Source organism: Penaeus chinensis, chromosome 24 (genome assembly GCF_019202785.1).
Source record: "Penaeus chinensis breed Huanghai No. 1 chromosome 24, ASM1920278v2, whole genome shotgun sequence".
Lineage (NCBI taxonomy): Eukaryota > Metazoa > Arthropoda > Malacostraca > Decapoda > Penaeidae > Penaeus > Penaeus chinensis.
Genome location: NC_061842.1, coordinates 26,876,888 through 26,900,460, shown reverse-complemented (window position 1 = coordinate 26,900,460; position 23,573 = coordinate 26,876,888). Strand labels below are relative to the sequence as shown.

Below are 23,573 nucleotides of genomic sequence, written 5' to 3'. Positions count from 1 at the left end.
GTGTGTGTGTGTGTGTGTGTCTGTGTGTGTGAGTGATTGTTTGTGTGTGTTTATACATACATAGGTGTGTGTCTTCGAATCTATGAGTGTGTTATAATTACATAAAATTAATGATATATATATACAAACATACATACACATCTATATAAACATATAGATAGATTGCACTATATACGTATATATACGCATCTTTCTCTATAAATATGTGTGTGTGTGTGTGTGTGTAAATATGTTTATATATACACAATACATATATATGCGTATATACGTATGTGTATGTGTATGTATATGTACATACACATATACATATGTGTATATATATATATACTCATATATACATACACATATACGTATGTGTATATATATAAATATATATAAGTATAAATATATACATATATATATGTATATATATGTGTGTGTGTGTGTGTGTACATATGTGCACATACATACATATACATACATATATATGTATATGTATAAATGTATGTGTGTACATAAATGTGTATATAGTATATTTTCATCAGTAATATGTATATATATCTTAGTGTATATATAGGTATATATACATATATACATATGCATATATATAGAGATACAAATATGCACATATAATTATGTGCATATATGCGTCTATAAATATATATATACAAATATATATATATATATACATATATGTGTGTGTGTGTAATATCAATATATTAATTGATATATTCATATACAGACACAAACACACATACAGACACACGCACACATATACATAAAATGTTAACAGATGGATATATTTGCAAGGATAATATCATATTTTTTTTTTTATTGTATGGCCTCATGTATTTATCGATAAATACTAACAAACCAAAATCTTTCAAGTATCAGCCTGATACTGTAACATATTCTTGAATCACAGAAATGTTTTCGACATTTATGGTCCACCATATACAGTGGAGGGACTAGGGGGACTGTAGCTTCCACCACCAGATCCACCTCCAATACCACCTCCACTGCCGCCTCCGAATCCACCTCCACTTCCGCCTCCGATTCCACCCCCAAGTCCGCCACCACTGCCGCCTCCGATACCACCTCCAAATCCGCCTCCAAATCCACCTCCAAACCCACCTCCGACGCCACCTCCGCTTCCACCGCTAATACCACCTCCACTGCCGCCTCCAAATCCACCTCCACTGCCGCCTCCAAATCCACCTCCGATACCACCTCCAAATCCGCCTCCGATGCCGCCTCCAAATCCACCTCCACCGCCACCACCTCCTACGACTTGACCGCCACCTTGAGAGGCTGCACTCAGTGCCGTTTGGAGGTCTACTCCACCAGGAAGCGTCGGGTTCTCTCCTTCTGCATAGTTCACGAAGAACACTTCGGGATCCGCTGGTGGTGGCGCTGGCACCTCGATCACTTGTTGACCTTGTTCTGACTGCTTGTTAAGCACGAACAAAACGTGTTGTTGCCTCGGAGGAGGAACGACGATGGGTTCTGGTCCTTGACCACCTTCAGGAAGTCTCACGAAAACAATATTTCGTTCCAACTTAGGTTTGGGTACATACGCTGGCCGACTGGAAGAAGCTTGATTTGGCGGCACATCATACAAGAACACACGACTGTTCACTTGAGGTGTGACGCAGCTGCCATCCACGTGTCGCACTTGTCCACCGCCACAACCCCCGGCGTTAAACGATGGGCCAGAAGGATCGGGCAAATTATAACCCTGAGGTGCAGCAGATGCGACAGCCACCAATAATAAAATCTGTAAAGAAACAAACGCCCGTGAGAGATTTCTTCCCATCATCCTCGTCTACTGAATGTTTTTCAACCGTAAGAAGACATGGGACACTTAGATTCTCGACTACTCACTCGAAGCTTCATGTTGAATTTCAATATAATACGAACAAGGAACGATCTTTATATATACCTTGAAGGCTATTGCTCCTCCTACAAACTAAACGTAATACTTCCTTTCTCTTCTCTCTCACTTTATGAATCATAGTTCCAAATGATGATAAGAAAAATGTGTTTTTACAGAGGCAATGAAATAAAAGTAAATTGTAAGTCACTAGATTACAATAGATACTTGCATACATACATGCACATGCACACACACACACACACACACACGCACACACACACACAACATATACCGCCTCCAAATCCGCCTCCACTTCCACCTCCAAATCCGCCTCCACTTCCACCTCCAAATCCGCCTCCACTTCCACCTCCAAATCCGCCTCCACTTCCACCTCCAAATCCGCCTCCACTTCCACCTCCAAATCCGCCTCCACTTCCACCTCCAAATCCGCCTCCACTTCCACCTCCAAATCCGCCTCCACTGCCGCCTCCAAATCCACCTCCAAATCCGCCTCCACTGCCGCCTCCAAATCCACCTCCAAATCCGCCTCCACTGCCGCCTCCAAATCCGCCTCCACTGCCGCCTCCAAATCCACCTCCAAATCCGCCTCCACTTCCACCTCCAAATCCGCCTCCACTTCCACCTCCAAATCCGCCTCCACTGCCGCCTCCAAATCCACCTCCACTGCCGCCTCCAAATCCACCTCCACTGCCGCCTCCAAATCCACCTCCACTGCCGCCTCCAAATCCACCTCCAAATCCGCCTCCACTGCCGCCTCCAAATCCACCTCCACTGCCGCCTCCAAATCCACCTCCACTGCCGCCTCCAAATCCACCTCCACTGCCGCCTCCAAATCCGCCTCCACTTCCACCTCCAAATCCGCCTCCACTGCCGCCTCCAAATCCACCTCCACTGCCGCCTCCAAATCCACCTCCACTGCCGCCTCCAAATCCACCTCCACTGCCGCCTCCAAATCCGCCTCCACTTCCACCTCCAAATCCGCCTCCACTTCCACCTCCAAATCCGCCTCCACTGCCGCCTCCAAATCCACCTCCACTGCCGCCTCCAAATCCACCTCCACTGCCGCCTCCAAATCCACCTCCACTGCCGCCTCCAAATCCACCTCCACTGCCGCCTCCAAATCCGCCTCCACTTCCACCTCCAAATCCGCCTCCACTTCCACCTCCAAATCCGCCTCCACTGCCGCCTCCAAATCCGCCTCCACTGCCGCCTCCAAATCCACCTCCACTGCCGCCTCCAAATCCACCTCCAAATCCGCCTCCACTTCCACCTCCAAATCCGCCTCCACTTCCACCTCCAAATCCGCCTCCACTGCCGCCTCCAAATCCGCCTCCACTGCCGCCTCCAAATCCACCTCCACTGCCGCCTCCAAATCCGCCTCCACTTCCACCTCCAAATCCGCCTCCACTTCCACCTCCAAATCCGCCTCCACTGCCGCCTCCAAATCCACCTCCAAATCCGCCTCCACTTCCACCTCCAAATCCGCCTCCACTGCCGCCTCCAAATCCACCTCCAAATCCGCCTCCACTTCCACCTCCAAATCCGCCTCCACTTCCACCTCCAAATCCGCCTCCACTTCCACCTCCAAATCCGCCTCCACTTCCACCTCCAAATCCGCCTCCACTTCCACCTCCAAATCCGCCTCCACTGCCGCCTCCAAATCCACCTCCACTGCCGCCTCCAAATCCACCTCCACTGCCGCCTCCAAATCCGCCTCCACTTCCACCTCCAAATCCGCCTCCACTTCCACCTCCAAATCCGCCTCCACTGCCGCCTCCAAATCCGCCTCCACTGCCGCCTCCAAATCCACCTCCACTGCCGCCTCCAAATCCGCCTCCACTTCCACCTCCAAATCCGCCTCCACTTCCACCTCCAAATCCGCCTCCACTTCCACCTCCAAATCCGCCTCCACTTCCACCTCCAAATCCGCCTCCACTTCCACCTCCAAATCCGCCTCCACTGCCGCCTCCAAATCCACCTCCACTGCCGCCTCCAAATCCACCTCCACTGCCGCCTCCAAATCCACCTCCACTGCCGCCTCCAAATCCACCTCCAAATCCGCCTCCACTGCCGCCTCCAAATCCACCTCCACTGCCGCCTCCAAATCCACCTCCAAATCCGCCTCCACTGCCGCCTCCAAATCCACCTCCAAATCCGCCTCCACTTCCACCTCCAAATCCGCCTCCACTTCCACCTCCAAATCCGCCTCCACTGCCGCCTCCAAATCCACCTCCACTGCCGCCTCCAAATCCACCTCCAAATCCGCCTCCACTGCCGCCTCCAAATCCACCTCCAAATCCGCCTCCACTTCCACCTCCAAATCCGCCTCCACTGCCGCCTCCAAATCCGCCTCCACTTCCACCTCCAAATCCGCCTCCACTTCCACCTCCAAATCCGCCTCCACTGCCGCCTCCAAATCCACCTCCAAATCCGCCTCCACTTCCACCTCCAAATCCGCCTCCACTGCCGCCTCCAAATCCGCCTCCACTTCCACCTCCAAATCCGCCTCCACTGCCGCCTCCAAATCCACCTCCAAATCCGCCTCCACTTCCACCTCCAAATCCGCCTCCACTGCCGCCTCCAAATCCGCCTCCACTGCCGCCTCCAAATCCACCTCCACTGCCGCCTCCAAATCCACCTCCACTGCCGCCTCCAAATCCGCCTCCACTGCCGCCTCCAAATCCGCCTCCACTGCCGCCTCCAAATCCACCTCCACTGCCGCCTCCAAATCCACCTCCACTGCCGCCTCCAAATCCACCTCCACTGCCGCCTCCAAATCCGCCTCCACTTCCACCTCCAAATCCGCCTCCACTGCCGCCTCCAAATCCACCTCCACTGCCGCCTCCAAATCCACCTCCACTGCCGCCTCCAAATCCACCTCCACTGCCGCCTCCAAATCCGCCTCCACTGCCGCCTCCAAATCCACCTCCACTGCCGCCTCCAAATCCACCTCCACTGCCGCCTCCAAATCCGCCTCCACTTCCACCTCCAAATCCGCCTCCACTGCCGCCTCCAAATCCACCTCCACTGCCGCCTCCAAATCCGCCTCCACTTCCACCTCCAAATCCGCCTCCACTGCCGCCTCCAAATCCGCCTCCACTGCCGCCTCCAAATCCGCCTCCACTGCCGCCTCCAAATCCGCCTCCACTGCCGCCTCCAAATCCACCTCCACTGCCGCCTCCAAATCCGCCTCCACTTCCACCTCCAAATCCGCCTCCACTGCCGCCTCCAAATCCGCCTCCACTTCCACCTCCAAATCCGCCTCCACTGCCGCCTCCAAATCCGCCTCCACTGCCGCCTCCAAATCCACCTCCACTGCCGCCTCCAAATCCGCCTCCACTTCCACCTCCAAATCCGCCTCCACTGCCGCCTCCAAATCCGCCTCCACTTCCACCTCCAAATCCGCCTCCACTTCCACCTCCAAATCCGCCTCCACTGCCGCCTCCAAATCCGCCTCCACTTCCACCTCCAAATCCGCCTCCACTGCCGCCTCCAAATCCGCCTCCACTTCCACCTCCAAATCCGCCTCCACTGCCGCCTCCAAATCCGCCTCCACTGCCGCCTCCAAATCCACCGCCACTGCCGCCTCCAAATCCACCTCCACTGCCGCCTCCAAATCCACCTCCACTGCCGCCTCCAAATCCACCTCCACTGCCGCCTCCAAATCCGCCTCCACTTCCACCTCCAAATCCGCCTCCACTGCCGCCTCCAAATCCGCCTCCACTGCCGCCTCCAAATCCACCTCCACTGCCGCCTCCAAATCCACCTCCACTGCCGCCTCCAAATCCGCCTCCGATGCCGCCACCAGAACCTCCACCGCCACCACCTCCAACGACTTGACCGCCACCTTGAGAGGCTGCACTCAGTGCCGTTTGGAGGTCTACTCCACCAGGAAGAGTTGGGTTCTCTCCTTCTGCGTAGTTCACGAAGAACACTTCGGGTTCCGAAGGTGGTGGCGCTGGCACCTCGATCACTTGTTGACCTTGTTCCGACTGCTTGTTAAGCACGAACAAAACGTGTTGTTGCCTCGGAGGAGGAACGACGATGGGTTCTGGTCCTTGGCCACCTTCAGGAAGTCTCACGAAAACAATATTACGTTCCAACTTAGGTTTGGGTACATATGCTGGCCGACTGGAAGAAGCTTGATTTGGCGGCACATCATACAAGAACACACGACTGTTCACTTGAGGTGTGACGCAGCTGCCATCCACGTGTTGCACTTGTCCACCGCCACAACCCCCGGCGTTAAACGATGGGCCAGAAGGATTAGGCAAATTATAACCCTGAGGTGCAGCAGATGCGACAGCCACCAATAATAAAATCTGTAAAGAAATATAAGCGTCAGTGAGAGATTTCTTCCCCATCGTCCTCGTTTACTGAATATTTTTCAAACGTAAGAAGACCATGGAACACTTAGATTCTGTACTACTTACTCGGAGCTTCATATTGAATGTCGATATTATACGAGCAACGGACGCTTTTTATATATCTCTTGAAGGCTATTGCTCCTCCTACAGTCTTGGGGCTAAACGTAACACTGCCTTTCCCTTCTCTCTCACTTTACGAATCATAGTTCCAAAGGATGATAACGGAAAATGTTTTCACAGAGGCCATGAAATAAAAGTAAATTGTAAGTCACTATTTTACAAGAGATATATACATACATGCACATGCACACACACACACATACATACAGAACACGCACATATGCATATATATATATATATATATATATATATATATATATATATATATATATATAGGTGTGTGGATATAATTACATTTATATGCGTGTGTATATATATATATATATATATATATATATATATATATGTACATATTTATGTATACTTATATATATACATATATAGGCATATATATAAATAGATAGATGAATATATATGTACACATGTACACATATGTGTGTACATATATATATATATATATATTTATATTTATACATATATATATATTTATGCATACATGTAGATAGAAAGATAGATGCATGCATATATACATATATTTACTATATATATAAACATATATGTACATATAAATTGCATATATATGTACATACATTTATGCATATATATATACAGGCATATGGCATGTATGCCTAAAATCAGTGGCTATAATCTATCTATCTGTGTATATATATATGTGTGTGCGTGTATGTGTATTTATGGGTTTGTGTAGCGTGGGAGGGGGCCATGTGCACGTAAAAAAAAAGAAAGGAAACAAATTAAAAGGAGTCTAAGTGATCCTCAAACTTTATTTCTTCTCCCCACTAACTTACTTGATTGTGCCCTTTATTCATTATACTCGGGGGATATATATAAAATTGAAAATACATTTGAGAAAAACATTCATAATGAACTATTGCTATTATAAAATACTGCATAATGAAAACGAAAAGGCTACAATAACAGACCTAGAATAAATGCAAGTTTCCTACGAACTTTTTTTAATGTTTATCAAAATATTAAAAAGTATTTGAAAATAGTTAACTCAGAGGAACGACAATTTGTTTATCGTAATAGCACATACTGTTCATCTGTACACATACAGGTGTATAGTAATGCAAGATGCTCATGAATTGCTATGCTTTTTCAGCCATGCCCGCTGTTCTTCAGAAATGATGACGATGTCTTGGCTTCTGGATCACAAATTATCAGTTTCCATGTAGCATAAAATACGATAAAGTTTTATGACAAAGAATTCTGAAAAAATTTAACCTTGATCATAAAACGTGTGTGCGTGATCATTTAATTAGTATCCCACGGGTTAATTGATTCTCTTGGGAATAAATTGATTTGATAAGAATAGGGAGAAAGGACGATAATAATTATATATATATACATACATATATATATATATATATATATATTTGTGAGTGCAGAAAGTTAAGTTATTGATTTGCTTTACTAAAATATAAGTATATAAACGTATAAATATATATATATATGTGTGTGTATGTACGATATATATATATATATATATATATATATATGCATATATTTATATCTATGTGTGTGCATACATATATATATACACACATGTGTATATATATACAAATATACATATATAAAATAGATATATGTATATATAAATATATATACACAATATTTATATGTGTGTGTGTGTGTGTGCGTATATATATGTGTGTATGGGTATATACATATATATGTATATATTATATATACACATATATACATATACATATGTATGCGTTTATAGATGTGTATATATGTATACATGAGTATATATGCATATATATACGCGTGTGTGTATATATATAATGTATACATATAAAGATATATATGTGTATATATAATGATATATATACGTATATATGTAAATGCATTTACATATATATATATGTATATATTTATATACATACTTATATACATGTATATATATATACGTAAATATATATACATATATGTTTAAGCACGTATATGTGTACATGAATGCATATATATGCGTATATATACGTGTGTATATATACGTACATATATATGTATATTTATTTACATATTTGCATACAAATACATACACACACACACGTACCTTTATATACATATATACAGATAGGTAAGTAAAATAGTAAATATAGTAATAAAGTAAGTAAAATCATAATTGTTTTAATTATATGGTCTCATGTATTTATCGATAAATAGTAAAAAATACAGAATCTGATTTTGAAGTATCATATTCGTAAATCACAGAAGTTTTTCGACATTTATGGTCCACCATATACAGTGGAGGGACTAGGGGGACTGTAGCTTCCACCGCCAGATCCACCTCCAATACCACTTCCACTGTCGCCTCCAAATCCACCTCCGACGCCAACTCCACTTCCACCGCCAATGCCGCCTCCAAACCCACCTCCGATGCCACCTCCAAGTCCACCTCCACTGCCACCGTCAATACCACCTCCAATTCCACCGCCAATTCCACTTCCAAATCCACCTCCACTGCCGCCTCCAATTCCACCTCCACTGCCGCCTCCAAATCCGCCTCCGATGCCGCCACCAGAACCTCCACCGCCACCACCTCCTACGACTTGACCGCCACCCTGAGAGGCTGCACTCAGCGCTGTTTGGAGGTCTACTCCACCAGGAAGAGTTGGGTTCTCTCCTTCTGCGTAGTTCACGAAGAACACTTCGGGATCCGAAGGTGGTGGCGCTGGCACCTCGATTACTTGTTGACCTTGTTCCGACTGCTTGTTAAGAACGAACAAAACGTGTTGTTGCCTCGGAGGAGGAACGACGATGGGTTCTGGTCCTTGGCCACCTTCAGGAAGTCTCACGAAAACAATATTACGTTCCAACTTAGGTTTGGGTACATACGCTGGCCGACTGGAAGAAGCTTGATTTGGCGGCACATCATACAAAAACACACGACTGTTCACTTGAGGTGTGACGCAGCTGCCATCCACGTGTCGCACTTGTCCACCGCCACAACCCCCGGCGTTAAACGATGGGCCAGAAGGAGTGGGTAAATTATAACCCTGAGGTGCAGCAGATGCGACAGCCACCAATAACATAATCTGTAAAGAAACATAAGCGTCTGTGAGACATTTCTTAACCATCATTCTCTTTTACTGTAAGATTTTCAAATGTAAAAAGGTATGAAACACTTCTGGACTACTCACTCGGAGCTTCATGTTGAATGTCGATATCTTATGAGCAAGGGACCCTCTTTATATATACCTTGAAGGCCATTGATCCTGCTACATACTTTGGAATAAACGTAACACCTTTCCCTTCTCTCTTACTTTATGAATCATAGTTTCAAATGATGATAACGGAAAATGTGTTTTCACAGAGGCAATGGAATTAAGTAAATTGTAAGTCACTAGATTACAATGGATATTTACATACATGCACGTGCACACACACACATATACAGATATATATACTTATACATAGGTGTCTGTCTTCGAATCTATGTGTGTGACATAATTACATAAATTAAATATATCCATATATATATTTGCATAATTAACATTTATATGAACATCTATATGTACATACATTTTTATACATATATGAATATACATATATACATATTTTTATATACATTCATATACATATATAATAACACATATACAGATAGAAAGACATATATGTATATGTATACATATATATGTATATAAATATATACATATATACATATACATATACATTTATATGTACATACATATAGATAGATATATGCATATATATACTATATGTATATAAATAGATATATGTATGTATAAATTTGTATATATGTACGTTTTTATACATATATGCATATATATATTAACATGTAATATATATAATATATATACATATATATGTACATGTATATGGCATGTATTCCTAATATTTATGGCTATTATCTCTCTTTCTCTCTCTCTCTCTCTCTCTCTCTATATATATATATATATATATATATATATGTCTGTGTGTGTTTATGTGTATGTATGTGTGGCTGAGGACGGACCCATTTGTGCACGCAAAACAAGAATATTGATAAAAGAAATAAAAAGGGGTAACAGTGATCCACAAAGTTTTACCTCTTCTCCTTGACAACTTTTTAGCTATGCTCGAGGAAAATATTTCAAGCTGGAAAAACATTTGAGAAAAACATTCATTAATAATTACTCCTAATATACAAACAGCGCATAATGAAAACGAAAATAATCGACATAGAAAAAATATGAAATTCCTACCTGTTTATCAAAATAAGAAAAAGCATTCAAAAATATTTTACTTTGAGGTACGACAATTTATTCATTGTAATAACACAGACATAGCTATACACACACACAAACCCATGCACATGCTGGCTAAGCTAGTCATTGCTAGTTTCTCAATTGGGTTCTTCCTGTATTTCTTCTAATGTAAAATGCTCATGAATTGCTATACTTTTTTTTTTTTTTTTTTTTTTTTTTTGACGACGATGTCTTGACTTCTGAAACGCAATTTAATTGTTTTCCTTCAGCAGAGAATACGATAAAATAAGTTTCAAGACAAGGAATTCTGCAAAGATTTAACCTTATCAGAACATGCGCACATGTGTGTGTTTACTAGTCGTTACCTTGTGTGTGTGCAAACGTTTAGCTTGTATCCCACGGGTTAATGGATTCTACTAGAAATAAATAGATTTTATAAGAATAAGCAGCAAACACAAAAATAATGACGATGTATGTATATTTGTTTCTTTTTTTTAGGGAGTTTACATTTCTTTTATAAAGGTATCATGTAAAGAATAAGTGTATATGAATATAAGTACATGTATATGTATATATGTATATAAGTACATGTACATGTATATATATGTATATAAGTACATGTATATGTATATATATGTGTATATATATGTACATTTACGCACACACAGACACAAACAGATATGCACACCCACGCACATCTATATATACATATACACAGATAGAAAAATAAATATATTGTAAGGATAATAATATCATATCTGTTTTAATTGTATGGGCTTATGTATTTATCGATAAATAGTAACAAAACCAAAATCTTTTGATTTTCTAGTATCAGCCTAATACTGTAACATATTCTATGGTCTACCATATGCAGTGGAGGGACTAGGGGGACTGTAGCTTCCACCGCCAGATCCACCTCCAATCCCACCCCCACTGCCGCCTCCGAATCCACCTCCACTGCCGCCTCCAAATCCACCTCCGACGCCACCTCCGCTTCCACCGCCAATGCCGCCTCCAAATCCACCTCCGATGCCCCCTCCAAATCCGCCTCCACTGCCGCCTCCAAATCCGCCTCCACTGCCGCCTCCAAATCCACCTCCACTGCCGCCTCCAAATCCACCTCCACTGCCGCCTCCAAATCCACCTCCACTGCCGCCACCAAATCCACCTCCACTGCCGCCTCCAAATCCACCTCCACTGCCGCCTCCAAATCCACCTCCAAATCCGCCTCCGATGCCGCCACCAGAACCTCCACCGCCACCACCTCCTACGACTTGACCGCCACCTTGAGAGGCTGCACTCAGTGCCGTTTGGAGGTCTACTCCACCAGGAAGCGTCGGGTTCTCTCCTTCTGCGTAGTTCACGAAGAACACTTCGGGATCCGAAGGTGGTGGCGCTGGCACCTCGATCACTTGTTGACCTTGTTCCGACTGCTTGTTAAGGACAAATAAGACGTGTTGTTGCCTCGGAGGAGGAACGACGATGGGTTCTGGTCCTTGAGCACCATCGGGAAGTCTCACGAAAACAATATTTCGTTCCAACTTAGGTTTTGGAACGTTCGCTGGCCGACTGGAAGAAGCTTGATTTGGTGGCACATCATACAAGAACACACGACTGTTCACCTGAGGCGTGACGCAGCTGCCATCCACGTGTCGCACTTGTCCACCGCCACATCTGCCAGCATTTAATGATGGACCAGAAGGCGTTGGTAGGTTGTACCCTTGTGGGGCAGCGGATGCAGCAGCCACCAATAACATTATCTATATAGAGACATGAGCGTTAGTGAGTGATTTGTTCCCTACCAACTTTATATACTGAATATCATTCCAACGTAAGAAGACATTAAAAATGTGGGATTCGGACTACTCACCAGGAGCTTCATGTTGAATGTCGATATAACACGAGCAAGTGACGTTCCTTATATACACCGATTGCTATTGCTCCTCCTACACACTTTGGGCTAAACGTCACAAGGCCTTTCCCTTCTCCCTTACTTTACAAATCATGATATGTGTATGTGTGTTTAGGAGCGTGTAACGCATTCACAAAAATACTGTGTTTATATATATACATGTTTATACATATATATACATATATATGTATGTATATGTTCTTATATGTGCATGTACATATATGTAAATAAATAACCATGTATGTATACAGGTGTGCGTGTTTATGAGTGTGTAATACATTTACAAATTGTGTATATATGTGTGTGTGTGCTGTATATGTGTGTGTGTACACAAACACATATATACGTGTGTGTGTGTGTGTGTGTGTGTGTGTGTGTGTGTGTGTGTGTGTGTGTCTGTGTATACTTTATATATATGTATATATACTTTACATATATATATATATATATATATATATGTATGCATATGGATATATGTACATATTTAAATATTGATATATATGTGTATATATATATACTTTATACATTTATACATATATTAATTATACATATGACATAATATTTGTGTGGGTAGGCAGATTGTGTGAGAGATACTTACGCAATATTTCTCCATTTTCCTCTGTAATTTATCATGTTGATATTTTTCCTATTTATGCACAGGAAATACATTTCATTCCTGACATACATACGAGAAAAGCATTTCAACAGTGAATTATAATGCTAATCTACAGTGTGTATTAAACACTAAAATATCAATAACTTCTCAAAATAAATTAACTTGTTAGTAAAACTGATTCTAGTGGTTAGATTTCATCTGACTGAGTGACAGAGAATATTACATTAAAAAAAGGGTCTAATTACAGTTCTACTAAGTAAGGAGTTAGAGATCATGATCAAATCAGTTTTACTATCAATTACAATGTAACTGAAATTTTGTTTGTTTTGTTTTCGTTGTACACAGGAATTGATATCATATAGACAATAAGAACATAAGCTTTATCACCTACCTTATTATATCATACTAAACAAATATTCTGGTATATAGCAACATATACCTAAATAACTGTAAAATAGTTTACCTTCTTTATCAGTGCATAATTACATAAACTAATAATTAGAAACAAGGTAAATACGGTTGTTGGGCCAATTGTCGTTACCGCAAACAGATTTTCACTTTAAGCTTCATACTTGTAAAAGAAAAAGAAAATAAATGGTTAAGCTATTCAGAAAACCCGACAAAATCGCCTACCTTCTTTTATCAAATTTTAGAAAATTATATTCTGGTATATATCAATTTGTATATAGAATAACTATTATAGATTTTCTTATTTTTTCAGTGGATAACTGTATATTTTTTTTTTTTTTTTAATAATTAGAAACAAGGTAAACATGACCGGTGTGCCAATTATCGTTACCACAAATACTTTCTCACTAAAAGCTAATTCATATTACTCCATATTTGTAAAATAAGAATAAACAAACCAGCCAAGCTATTTAGAATACCCGAAAATTATCTTAGTACGTCAAGTAAACTCATTGTTGTAAAAAAACGTTTACAGATTTATACACATGCAGATATAGCTACGAACGCACATAGATCATGCACATAATGACTAAGCGTGTCATCAATGGTTTCTCAAGTTGTTTCTTCCTGTTCCCCTGTAATGCAAGGTGTTCGTGAATAGCAATATATTTTTTTGTTTTCGTGCACGCCCGCCTTTCATGAAATATGATGATGACGATGACTTGGCTTTTGGGTCACAAATATCTTTTTTTCGCTCTCTCTCTAGAAGAAAAGAAGATGAAGCAATGTCAAGACACTCAGTATAGACTTGACCATGATTGGAGAACGCATGCGTGTGTGTGTGTACTCTCGAGACACTATAAGTCATGCAAACGTTTAACTGATATTCTAACTATATATGATTATGATACATATTATCTGAATAATGAGGAAAACGACAACAAACAAGAAACAGTAACAACAACGATTCTAATCAACGATGATTATGTATGGATATGTCTGTACATGTCTATGCACATTCCTTGAGTTACTGATTTATTTTTATAGATTGGACGGTCACGTTTCTTTTTTCAATAAATCAAGACAGATCAAAAACTATATATTTGTATATATATATATATATATATATATATATATATAATATCAATGTTTGTATGTATGTATATGAAAAAAAAGGATTTAATCATATATCTGTAACATTTCTATATAAGAATGTATTTCTCGATAAACAGTAACAAAATCAATATCTTTTGATTTTTTAAGCATTAGTCCGAAACCGTAACATTTTTTTGAATCACAGATATGTGCTAGCAGTTTACAGCCCACGTATTGCTGCCTCAGAGAAGGAACGATAATAGATTCTAGCCCTTGAGCTCCTTCAGAAGGTCTCACAAACACAATATTTCGTGTCAGTTTGGGTCCATTTGTCCGCCACAACCCCCGGCGTTAAAGGATGGGCCGGAAGGAGTGGGTAAGTTGTACTCCTGTGGGGCAGCGGATACGGTAGCTACCAATAATAAAACATATAAAGAAAGAGAAGCATCAGACTGTTAAACTAAATATTATTCACACGTAAGACGCGAAACAGTTGGCTTTGGACTACCCACCAGAAACTTCATGTTGGATGTCGATATCATACGAGCAAGTGACGCCCTTGAAGTTCAGACAGAACACGAAACGAAATAAAAATCATGACATACAATAGATCTGTGTATCTATCTATCAATATATATGTATATATATATGATTATGTATATAATCACACACACACACACACACACACACACACACACACACACACACACACACACACACACACACACACACACACACACACACACGCACGCACGCACATATGTATATATATTAAGTATAAAGAACACACACACACACACATGGAGAGAGAGAGAGACGGATAAAGAGATATAAATATTTAATATATAAGTACGTATATATTGTGTATATGTATGCAATTGTGCCACATATATACCAGATATATGTACATTGTGCGCAAGTGATAAACATCCAATAGTTCTCCTTTTTCCACTATTACTTATTTTACGTGCTTAAGTTCTAGGCGTACAGGTGCGGAAAAATACAGTGAGCTATATTGTTAATGTACAAAAAAACGATAGGTAACACTAATAGGTACATGATGAAGAAGAGACATTTTTGGAGTATTTACAATAGAATATTAATATGTCAAACATACTGAGCATTAGTTATGAAATTCTTTTTTTTTTATTGAGTTTTACTTCTGATAAGTCGTAATTTAGAATGGAAATCATGATCATATCAGTTATAACATTTACTGTTACATAATTACGAGCCTGCCATATATTTGTTTGGATTTGTCTACCATTTATTTTTATGGTAGTGTTAATTACCACAAATTATGAACAATATCACGGCACCCAAAGTATAGGTTTCCTGATATTCACATTTAGAAATTAAATATTTTTATTTGGCTTCATTTCTCCATTCCAGGCAATTACAATAAATTAGAATATATATAGAAATCATGTTTTGCCATATACAAACGTTATTAATAATAATAACAATAATAACAATAATAAGATTCCTTCTTCCTGTGAATAACTGCTTTATGTAACGAGGATTAATTCAAAATAAAGTAGAGCTGACTGGCGTGGCGATCACTTACCAGAAAGCGGAACTTCACTAAAAGTTAATTCATCATATTTCCCCATATTTACACTAATAAACTATCTATTATTGTAATTACTATACTTCTGTGCCTACATGCAGATAAAAGCTACGCACACACACAGACAGATTGTTTTCCTGAGAAGAAAACAAGTTAAAGCTAATCTCATGGCTAACCGCTCTCAGATTAGACCAAGTTATATTAAAAAAAAAAAAAAAAAAAAAAAAAAAAAAAAAAAAAAAAAAAAAAAAAAAAAAAAAAAAAAAAAAAAAATAATAATAATAATAATAATAATAATAATAATAATAATAATAATAATAATAATAATAATAATATAAGAAATTTTTAAAAAATAAAAAAATAAAAAAAGCGCGCACATGTGTGTGTTTTCCAGCCTTTACAGTAGACGTTATGAAAACCTTCTTGTTCTTTTCTACATGGTAACTTGATTTTGATAAATATAATCTTTTTTAATAAGGAGTAGAATTGGAAAACAGCGACAAACAACAAACAACAACAATGGTGATAAAGTAATGTCTGGATATTTGTGTAGTATAATTACTTTAATTTACGTTTTTAGACTAGAAAGACCACGAATCTTATAAACATATGTTAAGAATAGAAAACTAATAGATGATATAATTAATTGGCAGGGATTCAATCACATATCTGTGTTAATTGTATGAATTTATTTATCGATTAGTCGTAACAAAAACATTTTTTCTTATATCAGCATCAAACTGCAACATAGTTTAAATCAAGAAAATGTGATCGCTGTTTAAGGTCTACTATAAAGAGTGGAGGGACTTGGAGGACTGTAGTTTCCACCACCGGATCCACCTCCACTGCTGCCTCCAATTCCACCTCCAAATCCACCTACACTGCCACCTCCAAACCCGCCTCCGATACCACCTCCACTTCCAACACCAATACCACCTCCAATTCCACCTCCAAATCCGCCTCCACTGCCGCCTCCAAATCCACCTCCAATGCCGCCTCCAAATCCACCTCCACTGCCGCCTCCAAATCTACTTCCACTGCCGCCTCCAAATCCACCTCCACTGCCGCCTCCAAATCCACCTCCACTGCCGCCTCCAAATCCACCTCCACTGCCGCCTCCAAATCCACCTCCACTGCCGCCTCCAAATCCACCTCCAAATCCGCCTCCGATGCCGCCACCAGAACCTCCACCGCCACCACCTCCTACGACTTGACCGCCACCTTGAGAAGCAGCACTCAGTGCGGTTTGGAGGTCTACTCCACCAGGAAGAGTTGGGTTCTCTCCTTCTGCGTAGTTCACGAAGAACACTTCAGGATCCGCTGGTGGTGGCGCTGGCACCTCGATCACTTGTTGACCTTGTTCCGACTGCTTGTTAAGGACGAACAAAACGTGCTGTTGCCTCGGAGGAGGAACGACGATGGGTTCTGGTCCTTGGCCACCTTCAGGAAGTCTCACGAAAACAATATTACGTTCAAGTTTAGGTTTTGGAACGTACGTTGGCCGACTGGAAGAAGCTTGGTTTGGTGGCACATCATACAAGAACACACGACTGTTCACTTGAGGCGTGACGCAGCTGCCATCCACGTGTTGCACTTGTCCACCGCCACAACCCCCGGCGTTAAACGATGGGCCAGAAGGAGTGGGTAGGTTGTACCCCTGTGGGGCAGCAGATGCAGCAGCCACCAATAATAAAATCTATAAGGAAAAAGAAGCGTCAGTAAGTGATTTGTCCCCAATCAACCTTATATACTGAATGTCATTCACACTTACGACGACACAAAACACGAGGTTTTGGACTACTCACCAGGAGCTTCATGCTGAATCTCGATATCATACGAGCAAGTGACGCCCTTTATATATACTGATTGCTATTGCTCCTCCTACACTTGAAGGCAAACGTCACAAGGCCTTTCCCTTCTCCCTTATTTTACGAATCATAGTTTCAAAATGATGATAAAGAATATTTTATTAAAATATGACATACAGTATATGCATGTAGTGTGTGTGTGTGTGTTTATAATTAAAACATATATACATATATATGTATATATTTACAAATTTATGCGTATATATATGCTTATATACATGTTTGCATGTATACATACACATTATGTGTGCATACATATATATATATATATATTTGTTTCTTTATTTATTTCTGTATTTTTTATCTATTTACATATATGTGTATATATATATATACATACCCATATAAATACAGTATGTCTCTTTGCCTACATACATATATATATATAGAGAGAGAGAGAGATGCACGTATATATCTTTAAGCAGTTATGCCATATATATATATATATATATATATATATATATATATATATATGTATGTATATACGATAAATACACAAATAAAAAAAAATATGTGCGCAGGCGAATGGTGTGCAAGTGACACGCTTACAATATTTTTCCTTTTTTTCCTTTATCAATTATCTTACGTATTATGTTCTTCAACAGTTAAGCTTAGGAAATACAATTCAGTTCGAGGCATACAAATGAGAAAAAATAAATAAACAGTGAGTTATGTTGTCAATTTACAAATGGCGATGTCGATGGGCTACACTAATTGAAACAGGATAGAGAAGAAGTTCTTGCAAATTGTTGGAGTGTGTATTGCAGCAGAATGTCAATCAAAAATCTGAAATATATTCAACTGATGAGCGAATCTTTTGTTGTTGCAGGGACAAGTCAAACTGATTGGTCATTAGTTGTGATATGAAACGTTACATTTTTTTTAGGTTGAATTACACTTATGATAAGTGATAATTCAGATTGGAAATTATAAGCATGTCAGGTTTACCACCTTATTGCAATATAATTTAGAGCCTGACTTGATATAACGGAGTTGTTACTTTTTTCTTTGTAAGCAAAAACTGATACTATTTGAGATTTGTTTGGATTTGATTACCAATTATTTCCATGGTAATGTTAAGGTTCACAAATTATCAACTTTATCACTATACCCTTAGAATAAATTTTTTGTTATTCAAATTGAGAAAAGACACCCATGATGTATTTTCACATAGCGTTGCCATTTCAACAAACCTTATCATTTCTCTGTTCCAGGTACTTAATGAAGAATAAGGCTTTGGTATATATAAAAGACAACCATAGTAACAAATAGGTTTTCCTCTTTCCTCTGAACCAGTGATTTACCTAATTGAATAATAATCAAAATCAAAGTAGAAAGATACCACAAAGCGGAATATCACTAAGAAATAATAATAATTCCTATTTCCCCATATGTTCAAGCAAACCATCTGCTGTCGTAATTGCTTGTACTATATTTTTTTCCACTTATAAAGATATATTCGTAGCTCCACATGCACATAGACATGCACATGCTGGCTGAGCGAGTTATTAGTGGTCTCCAATGTTCGTTTTTCTTATGTTTTCTTGCAAGATGTTCATGAATTGACATACTTTTCTTGAGATATGATGAAGATCTTTTGTTTCTGGATCACATAGATTTGTTTTTCTTTTCTTTTTCTTCATAAGAAATAAGAAATAAGTCCCATGACAAGATTAGAAAGCATGCGTGCATGTGTGTTTGCTACCCTTTACTGCGTGTGTGTACTCCCAAAACGGCATCGGTTAAGTAATCATTAAGTCATTTTATTCTAGGTGGTTCTTTGATTTTGCTAAATATTATTTGATAAGAAGCAGAAAGAGAAAACTGCAACAAGCAAGAAACAAAATAAATGATGATAATAATGATAAAATTGATATTAATAATAATGTCTCGACGTTTGTGTTAATGCTGATGTTAATTTGCTCATTCACTTTTCTAAATTAAATGGGTCATGATTCTGATATGCATATGTAAAGAAAATGAAAACATAATATATAATGTATATAATCAAACAGCATGTATTTAATCTTATTTAATTATATCTGTCTTCATATCCTCACACTTGGCAACAGACAAGAAACAACAATAATGATGATAATAACGATAAAGATAATAATGATTACGTCTGGATATTTGTGTTTAGTTTATGTTAATTTGCTCATTTACTTTTCTAGACTAGAAAGGTCACAATTATTTTACACATATATAAAGAAATTAAAAACTAATAGATATATATATAAAACTAAACAGGTATTTAATCATATATCTGTCTTCATTGTATATACTCTTGTATTTATCGATAAACAGTAACAAAATCTAATTCATCCGATTTTCTAGTATCAACATATTTTAAATCACAGAAAAGTGTTTGCCGTTTATGGTCCACTGTATAGAGTGGAGGGACTTGGAGGACTGTAGCTTCCACCACCGGATCCACCTCCACTGCCGCCTCCAATTCCACCTCCAAATCCACCTCCACTACCGCCTCCAATTCCACCTCCAAATCCACCTCCACTACCGCCTCCAATTCCACCTCCAAATCCGCCTCCGCTGCCGCCTCCAAATCCACCTCCACTGCCGCCTCCAAATCCACCTCCGATACCACCTCCAAATCCGCCTCCGATGCCGCCACCAGAACCTCCACCGCCACCACCTCCTACGACTTGACCGCCACCTTGAGAAGCAGCACTCAGCGCTGTTTGGAGGTCTACTCCACCAGGAAGAGTTGGGTTCTCTCCTTCTGCGTAGTTCACGAAGAACACTTCAGGATCCGCTGGTGGTTGCGCTGGCACCTCGATCACTTGTTGACCTTGTTCCGACTTCTTGTTAAGGACGAACAAAACGTGCTGTTGCCTCGGAGGAGGAACGACGATGGGTTCTGGTCCTTGGCCACCTTCAGGAAGTCTCACGAAAACAATATTGCGCTCGAGTTTAGGTTTTGGAACGTACGCTGGCCGACTGGAAGAAGCTTGATTTGCCGGCACATCATACAAGAATACACGACTGTTCACTTGAGGTGTGACGCAGCTGCCATCCACGTGTTGCACTTGTCCACCGCCACAACCCCCGGCGTTAAACGATGGGCCAGAAGGAGTGGGTAGGTTGTACCCTTGTGGGGCAGCAGATGCAGCAGCCACCAATAATAAAATCTATTGGGAAAAGGAGCTTCAGTGAGTGGTTTGTCCCCAATCAACCTCATATAGTTAATGTTTTTCATACTTAAGAAGCCACGAAACACGAGGCTTTGGAATACTCACCAGGAGCTTCATGTTGAATGTCGATATGATACGAGCAAGTGACGCTCTTTATATACACCGACTGCTATTGCTCCTCCTACTCACACGGAGGCAAACGTCACAAGGCCTTTCCCTTCTCCCTTATTTTACGAATCATAGTTTCATATGATGATAAAGAAAAATATGTTTTCAGAAATACAGCGGGACAAAGTTAGAATGATATAGAGTGTATCAGTGTAGTGTGTGTGTGTGTGTGTGTTTAAACTTGAAACACATTCATACATACACGCACCCACACACACATATGCATATTTTCATATATATATATATATATATATATATATATATGCGTGTGTATGTACACATATTTTTTTTTTTTTTTTTTTTATCTACTTGTGTATATATATATGTACACAAATATGCAGTATGTCTCTATATACATACATATATACATACACACACATATATATAGCGAGAGATACACAAATACAAATAAATGTTTACAGAAGTGAATTGTGTGCAAGTGATACACTTACAACCTTTATTTGTTTTCCTTTGTTATTTATCTTGCGCATGTTCTTCACCAATCAAGCTTAGGCAAAACATTTTAATTCGAGGTATACAAATGAGAAAGAAAAGGAACCAGTGAGTTATGTTGTTAATTTATAAATGGTGAGCTCGATGGGCTACACTAATTGATACAGGATAGAGAAGAAATTATTATGCCTTATTGGAGTGTGTATTCACAACATAATATAAATAATAATCTGAAAATAATCAACCGATAACTGCATCTCTTGTTACTGCAGGAGTAAGTCATACTGATTCAGCTATAGTGCTGGTATCAAACATTATTTTTTTTAAATGTTGAATTACAGTTTTAATAAGTAACAATTCAAATTGGAAATCACAATCATATCAGGTTTACCATCTGTTGTACTATAATTTCGAGTCTGATTTTATATAATGGAGATGTTCCCTCTTTCTTTGTAAACAAGAACTGATACTATATATAATATATTAGTTTGGCCTTGACTACCAATTATTTTCATTAAGGTCCATAAATTACCACCTTTTTCACTATGCCCACATCATAGGTCTTTTGGTAATCAAAATGAAAAATAAAAATCTATAATATAATTTCACATTGTGTTATCATTTCAATAATCCTTATCATTTCTCCGTTCCAGGTACTTACAATAAATCAGATTATTTTAAAAATCATGCTTTGGCATATGTAAACCTATATTGAAGACAACTAAAGTAACAAATTATAGGTTTCCCTCTTTCCCGTGACTCAGTGATTTATCTCATTGATTGATAATGAAAACTTTCTTCGACTAGCGTGGTCATTACTAATAATGCAAAGCGGAATTTCACAACAAAGAAAAAAAAAAAAATGTTTCCCTATATTAATACATGTAAATAAGTTTTAGCAAGCTATATATTATTGTAATTGTACTATACTCTTGTATACTTATAAAAATATACTCGTAGCTCCAAATATATATAAACATGCACATGCCGGCGAAGCGAGTCATCATTGGTCTCCCATGTCGATTCATGAATTAACTTGCTTTTCATGCACGTCCGCCTTTCTTGAGATACGAAGACATTTTACTGGTTTCTGGATTACAGATATACTATTTCCCTGCACAAGAAATAAGCAAATCCCATGACAAGATCAGAAAATACGTGTGCATGTTCATTTGCCAGCCTTTACTGCGTGTATTTCCAAAACAGCATGCGTTATGCAAACGTTTAGTTTTATTCTACGTGGTTACTTGATTCTGCTAAATATTATTTGGTGAGAAGCAGAAAGAGAAAACAGCTACAGACAAGAAACAATAATGATAAAAATGATGAAAAATAATGTCTGGATATTTGTGTTTTTCTTATATCAATTTGCTCATATACTTTTCCAGACTAGAAAAGTCACAATTCTTTTACACATATGTAAAGAAAATCAAATACTAATAGATGATGTATATAACTAAACAAAAGGTATTTAATCATATATCTGTCTTCATTGTATATACTCTTGTATTAATCGATAAACAGTAACAAAATCTAATTCTTCCGATTTTCTAGTATCAACATATCTTAAATCACAGAAATGTGTTTGCCGTTTATGGTCCACTGTATAGGGTGGAGGGACTTGGAGGACTGTAGCTTCCACCACCGGATCCACCTCCACTGCCGCCTCCAATTCCACCTCCAAATCCACCTCCACTACCGCCTCCAATTCCACCTCCAAATCCACCTCC

The 23,573-nt window shown here is 39.6% G+C and overlaps 6 protein-coding genes across 6 annotated transcripts; all 6 read right to left on the bottom strand.

Moving 5' to 3' along the window:
* Positions 1-919: 919 nt before the first annotated feature.
* LOC125037928 (glycine-rich cell wall structural protein 1.8-like) lies at positions 920-1,875 on the bottom strand. The gene is made up of 2 exons (XM_047631162.1): positions 1,864-1,875; positions 920-1,756 (listed from the first exon to the last, which is right to left on the bottom strand). Exons 1-2 carry the CDS (start codon positions 1,873-1,875, stop codon positions 920-922), a joined length of 849 nt encoding a protein of 282 aa, XP_047487118.1.
* A 3,687-nt stretch (positions 1,876-5,562) lies between these two features.
* LOC125037927 (ATP-dependent RNA helicase A-like) lies at positions 5,563-6,321 on the bottom strand (the record flags this gene model as incomplete). The annotated part of the gene is made up of 2 exons (XM_047631161.1): positions 6,310-6,321; positions 5,563-6,198 (listed from the first exon to the last, which is right to left on the bottom strand). Coding segments are annotated over exons 1-2 (648 nt in total), but the record flags the coding sequence as incomplete, so codon positions are not given.
* A 2,297-nt stretch (positions 6,322-8,618) lies between these two features.
* LOC125037926 (keratin, type I cytoskeletal 10-like) lies at positions 8,619-9,603 on the bottom strand. Its single transcript, XM_047631160.1, has 2 exons — positions 9,592-9,603; positions 8,619-9,428 (listed from the first exon to the last, which is right to left on the bottom strand). The coding sequence occupies exons 1-2, from the start codon at positions 9,601-9,603 to the stop codon at positions 8,619-8,621; spliced, it is 822 nt and encodes a 273-aa protein (XP_047487116.1).
* Positions 9,604-11,455: 1,852 nt separating this feature from the next.
* LOC125037925 (ATP-dependent RNA helicase A-like) lies at positions 11,456-12,483 on the bottom strand. The gene is made up of 3 exons (XM_047631159.1): positions 12,472-12,483; positions 11,818-12,361; positions 11,456-11,625 (listed from the first exon to the last, which is right to left on the bottom strand). The coding sequence occupies exons 1-3, from the start codon at positions 12,481-12,483 to the stop codon at positions 11,456-11,458; spliced, it is 726 nt and encodes a 241-aa protein (XP_047487115.1).
* A 4,791-nt stretch (positions 12,484-17,274) lies between these two features.
* LOC125038099 (translation initiation factor IF-2-like) lies at positions 17,275-18,019 on the bottom strand (the record flags this gene model as incomplete). Its single annotated transcript, XM_047631372.1, has 2 exons — positions 18,008-18,019; positions 17,275-17,898 (listed from the first exon to the last, which is right to left on the bottom strand). Coding segments are annotated over exons 1-2 (636 nt in total), but the record flags the coding sequence as incomplete, so codon positions are not given.
* A 1,134-nt stretch (positions 18,020-19,153) lies between these two features.
* LOC125037924 (protein prickle-like) lies at positions 19,154-21,339 on the bottom strand. Its single transcript, XM_047631158.1, has 3 exons — positions 21,328-21,339; positions 20,673-21,219; positions 19,154-19,182 (listed from the first exon to the last, which is right to left on the bottom strand). The coding sequence occupies exons 1-3, from the start codon at positions 21,337-21,339 to the stop codon at positions 19,154-19,156; spliced, it is 588 nt and encodes a 195-aa protein (XP_047487114.1).
* Positions 21,340-23,573: the final 2,234 nt, after the last annotated feature.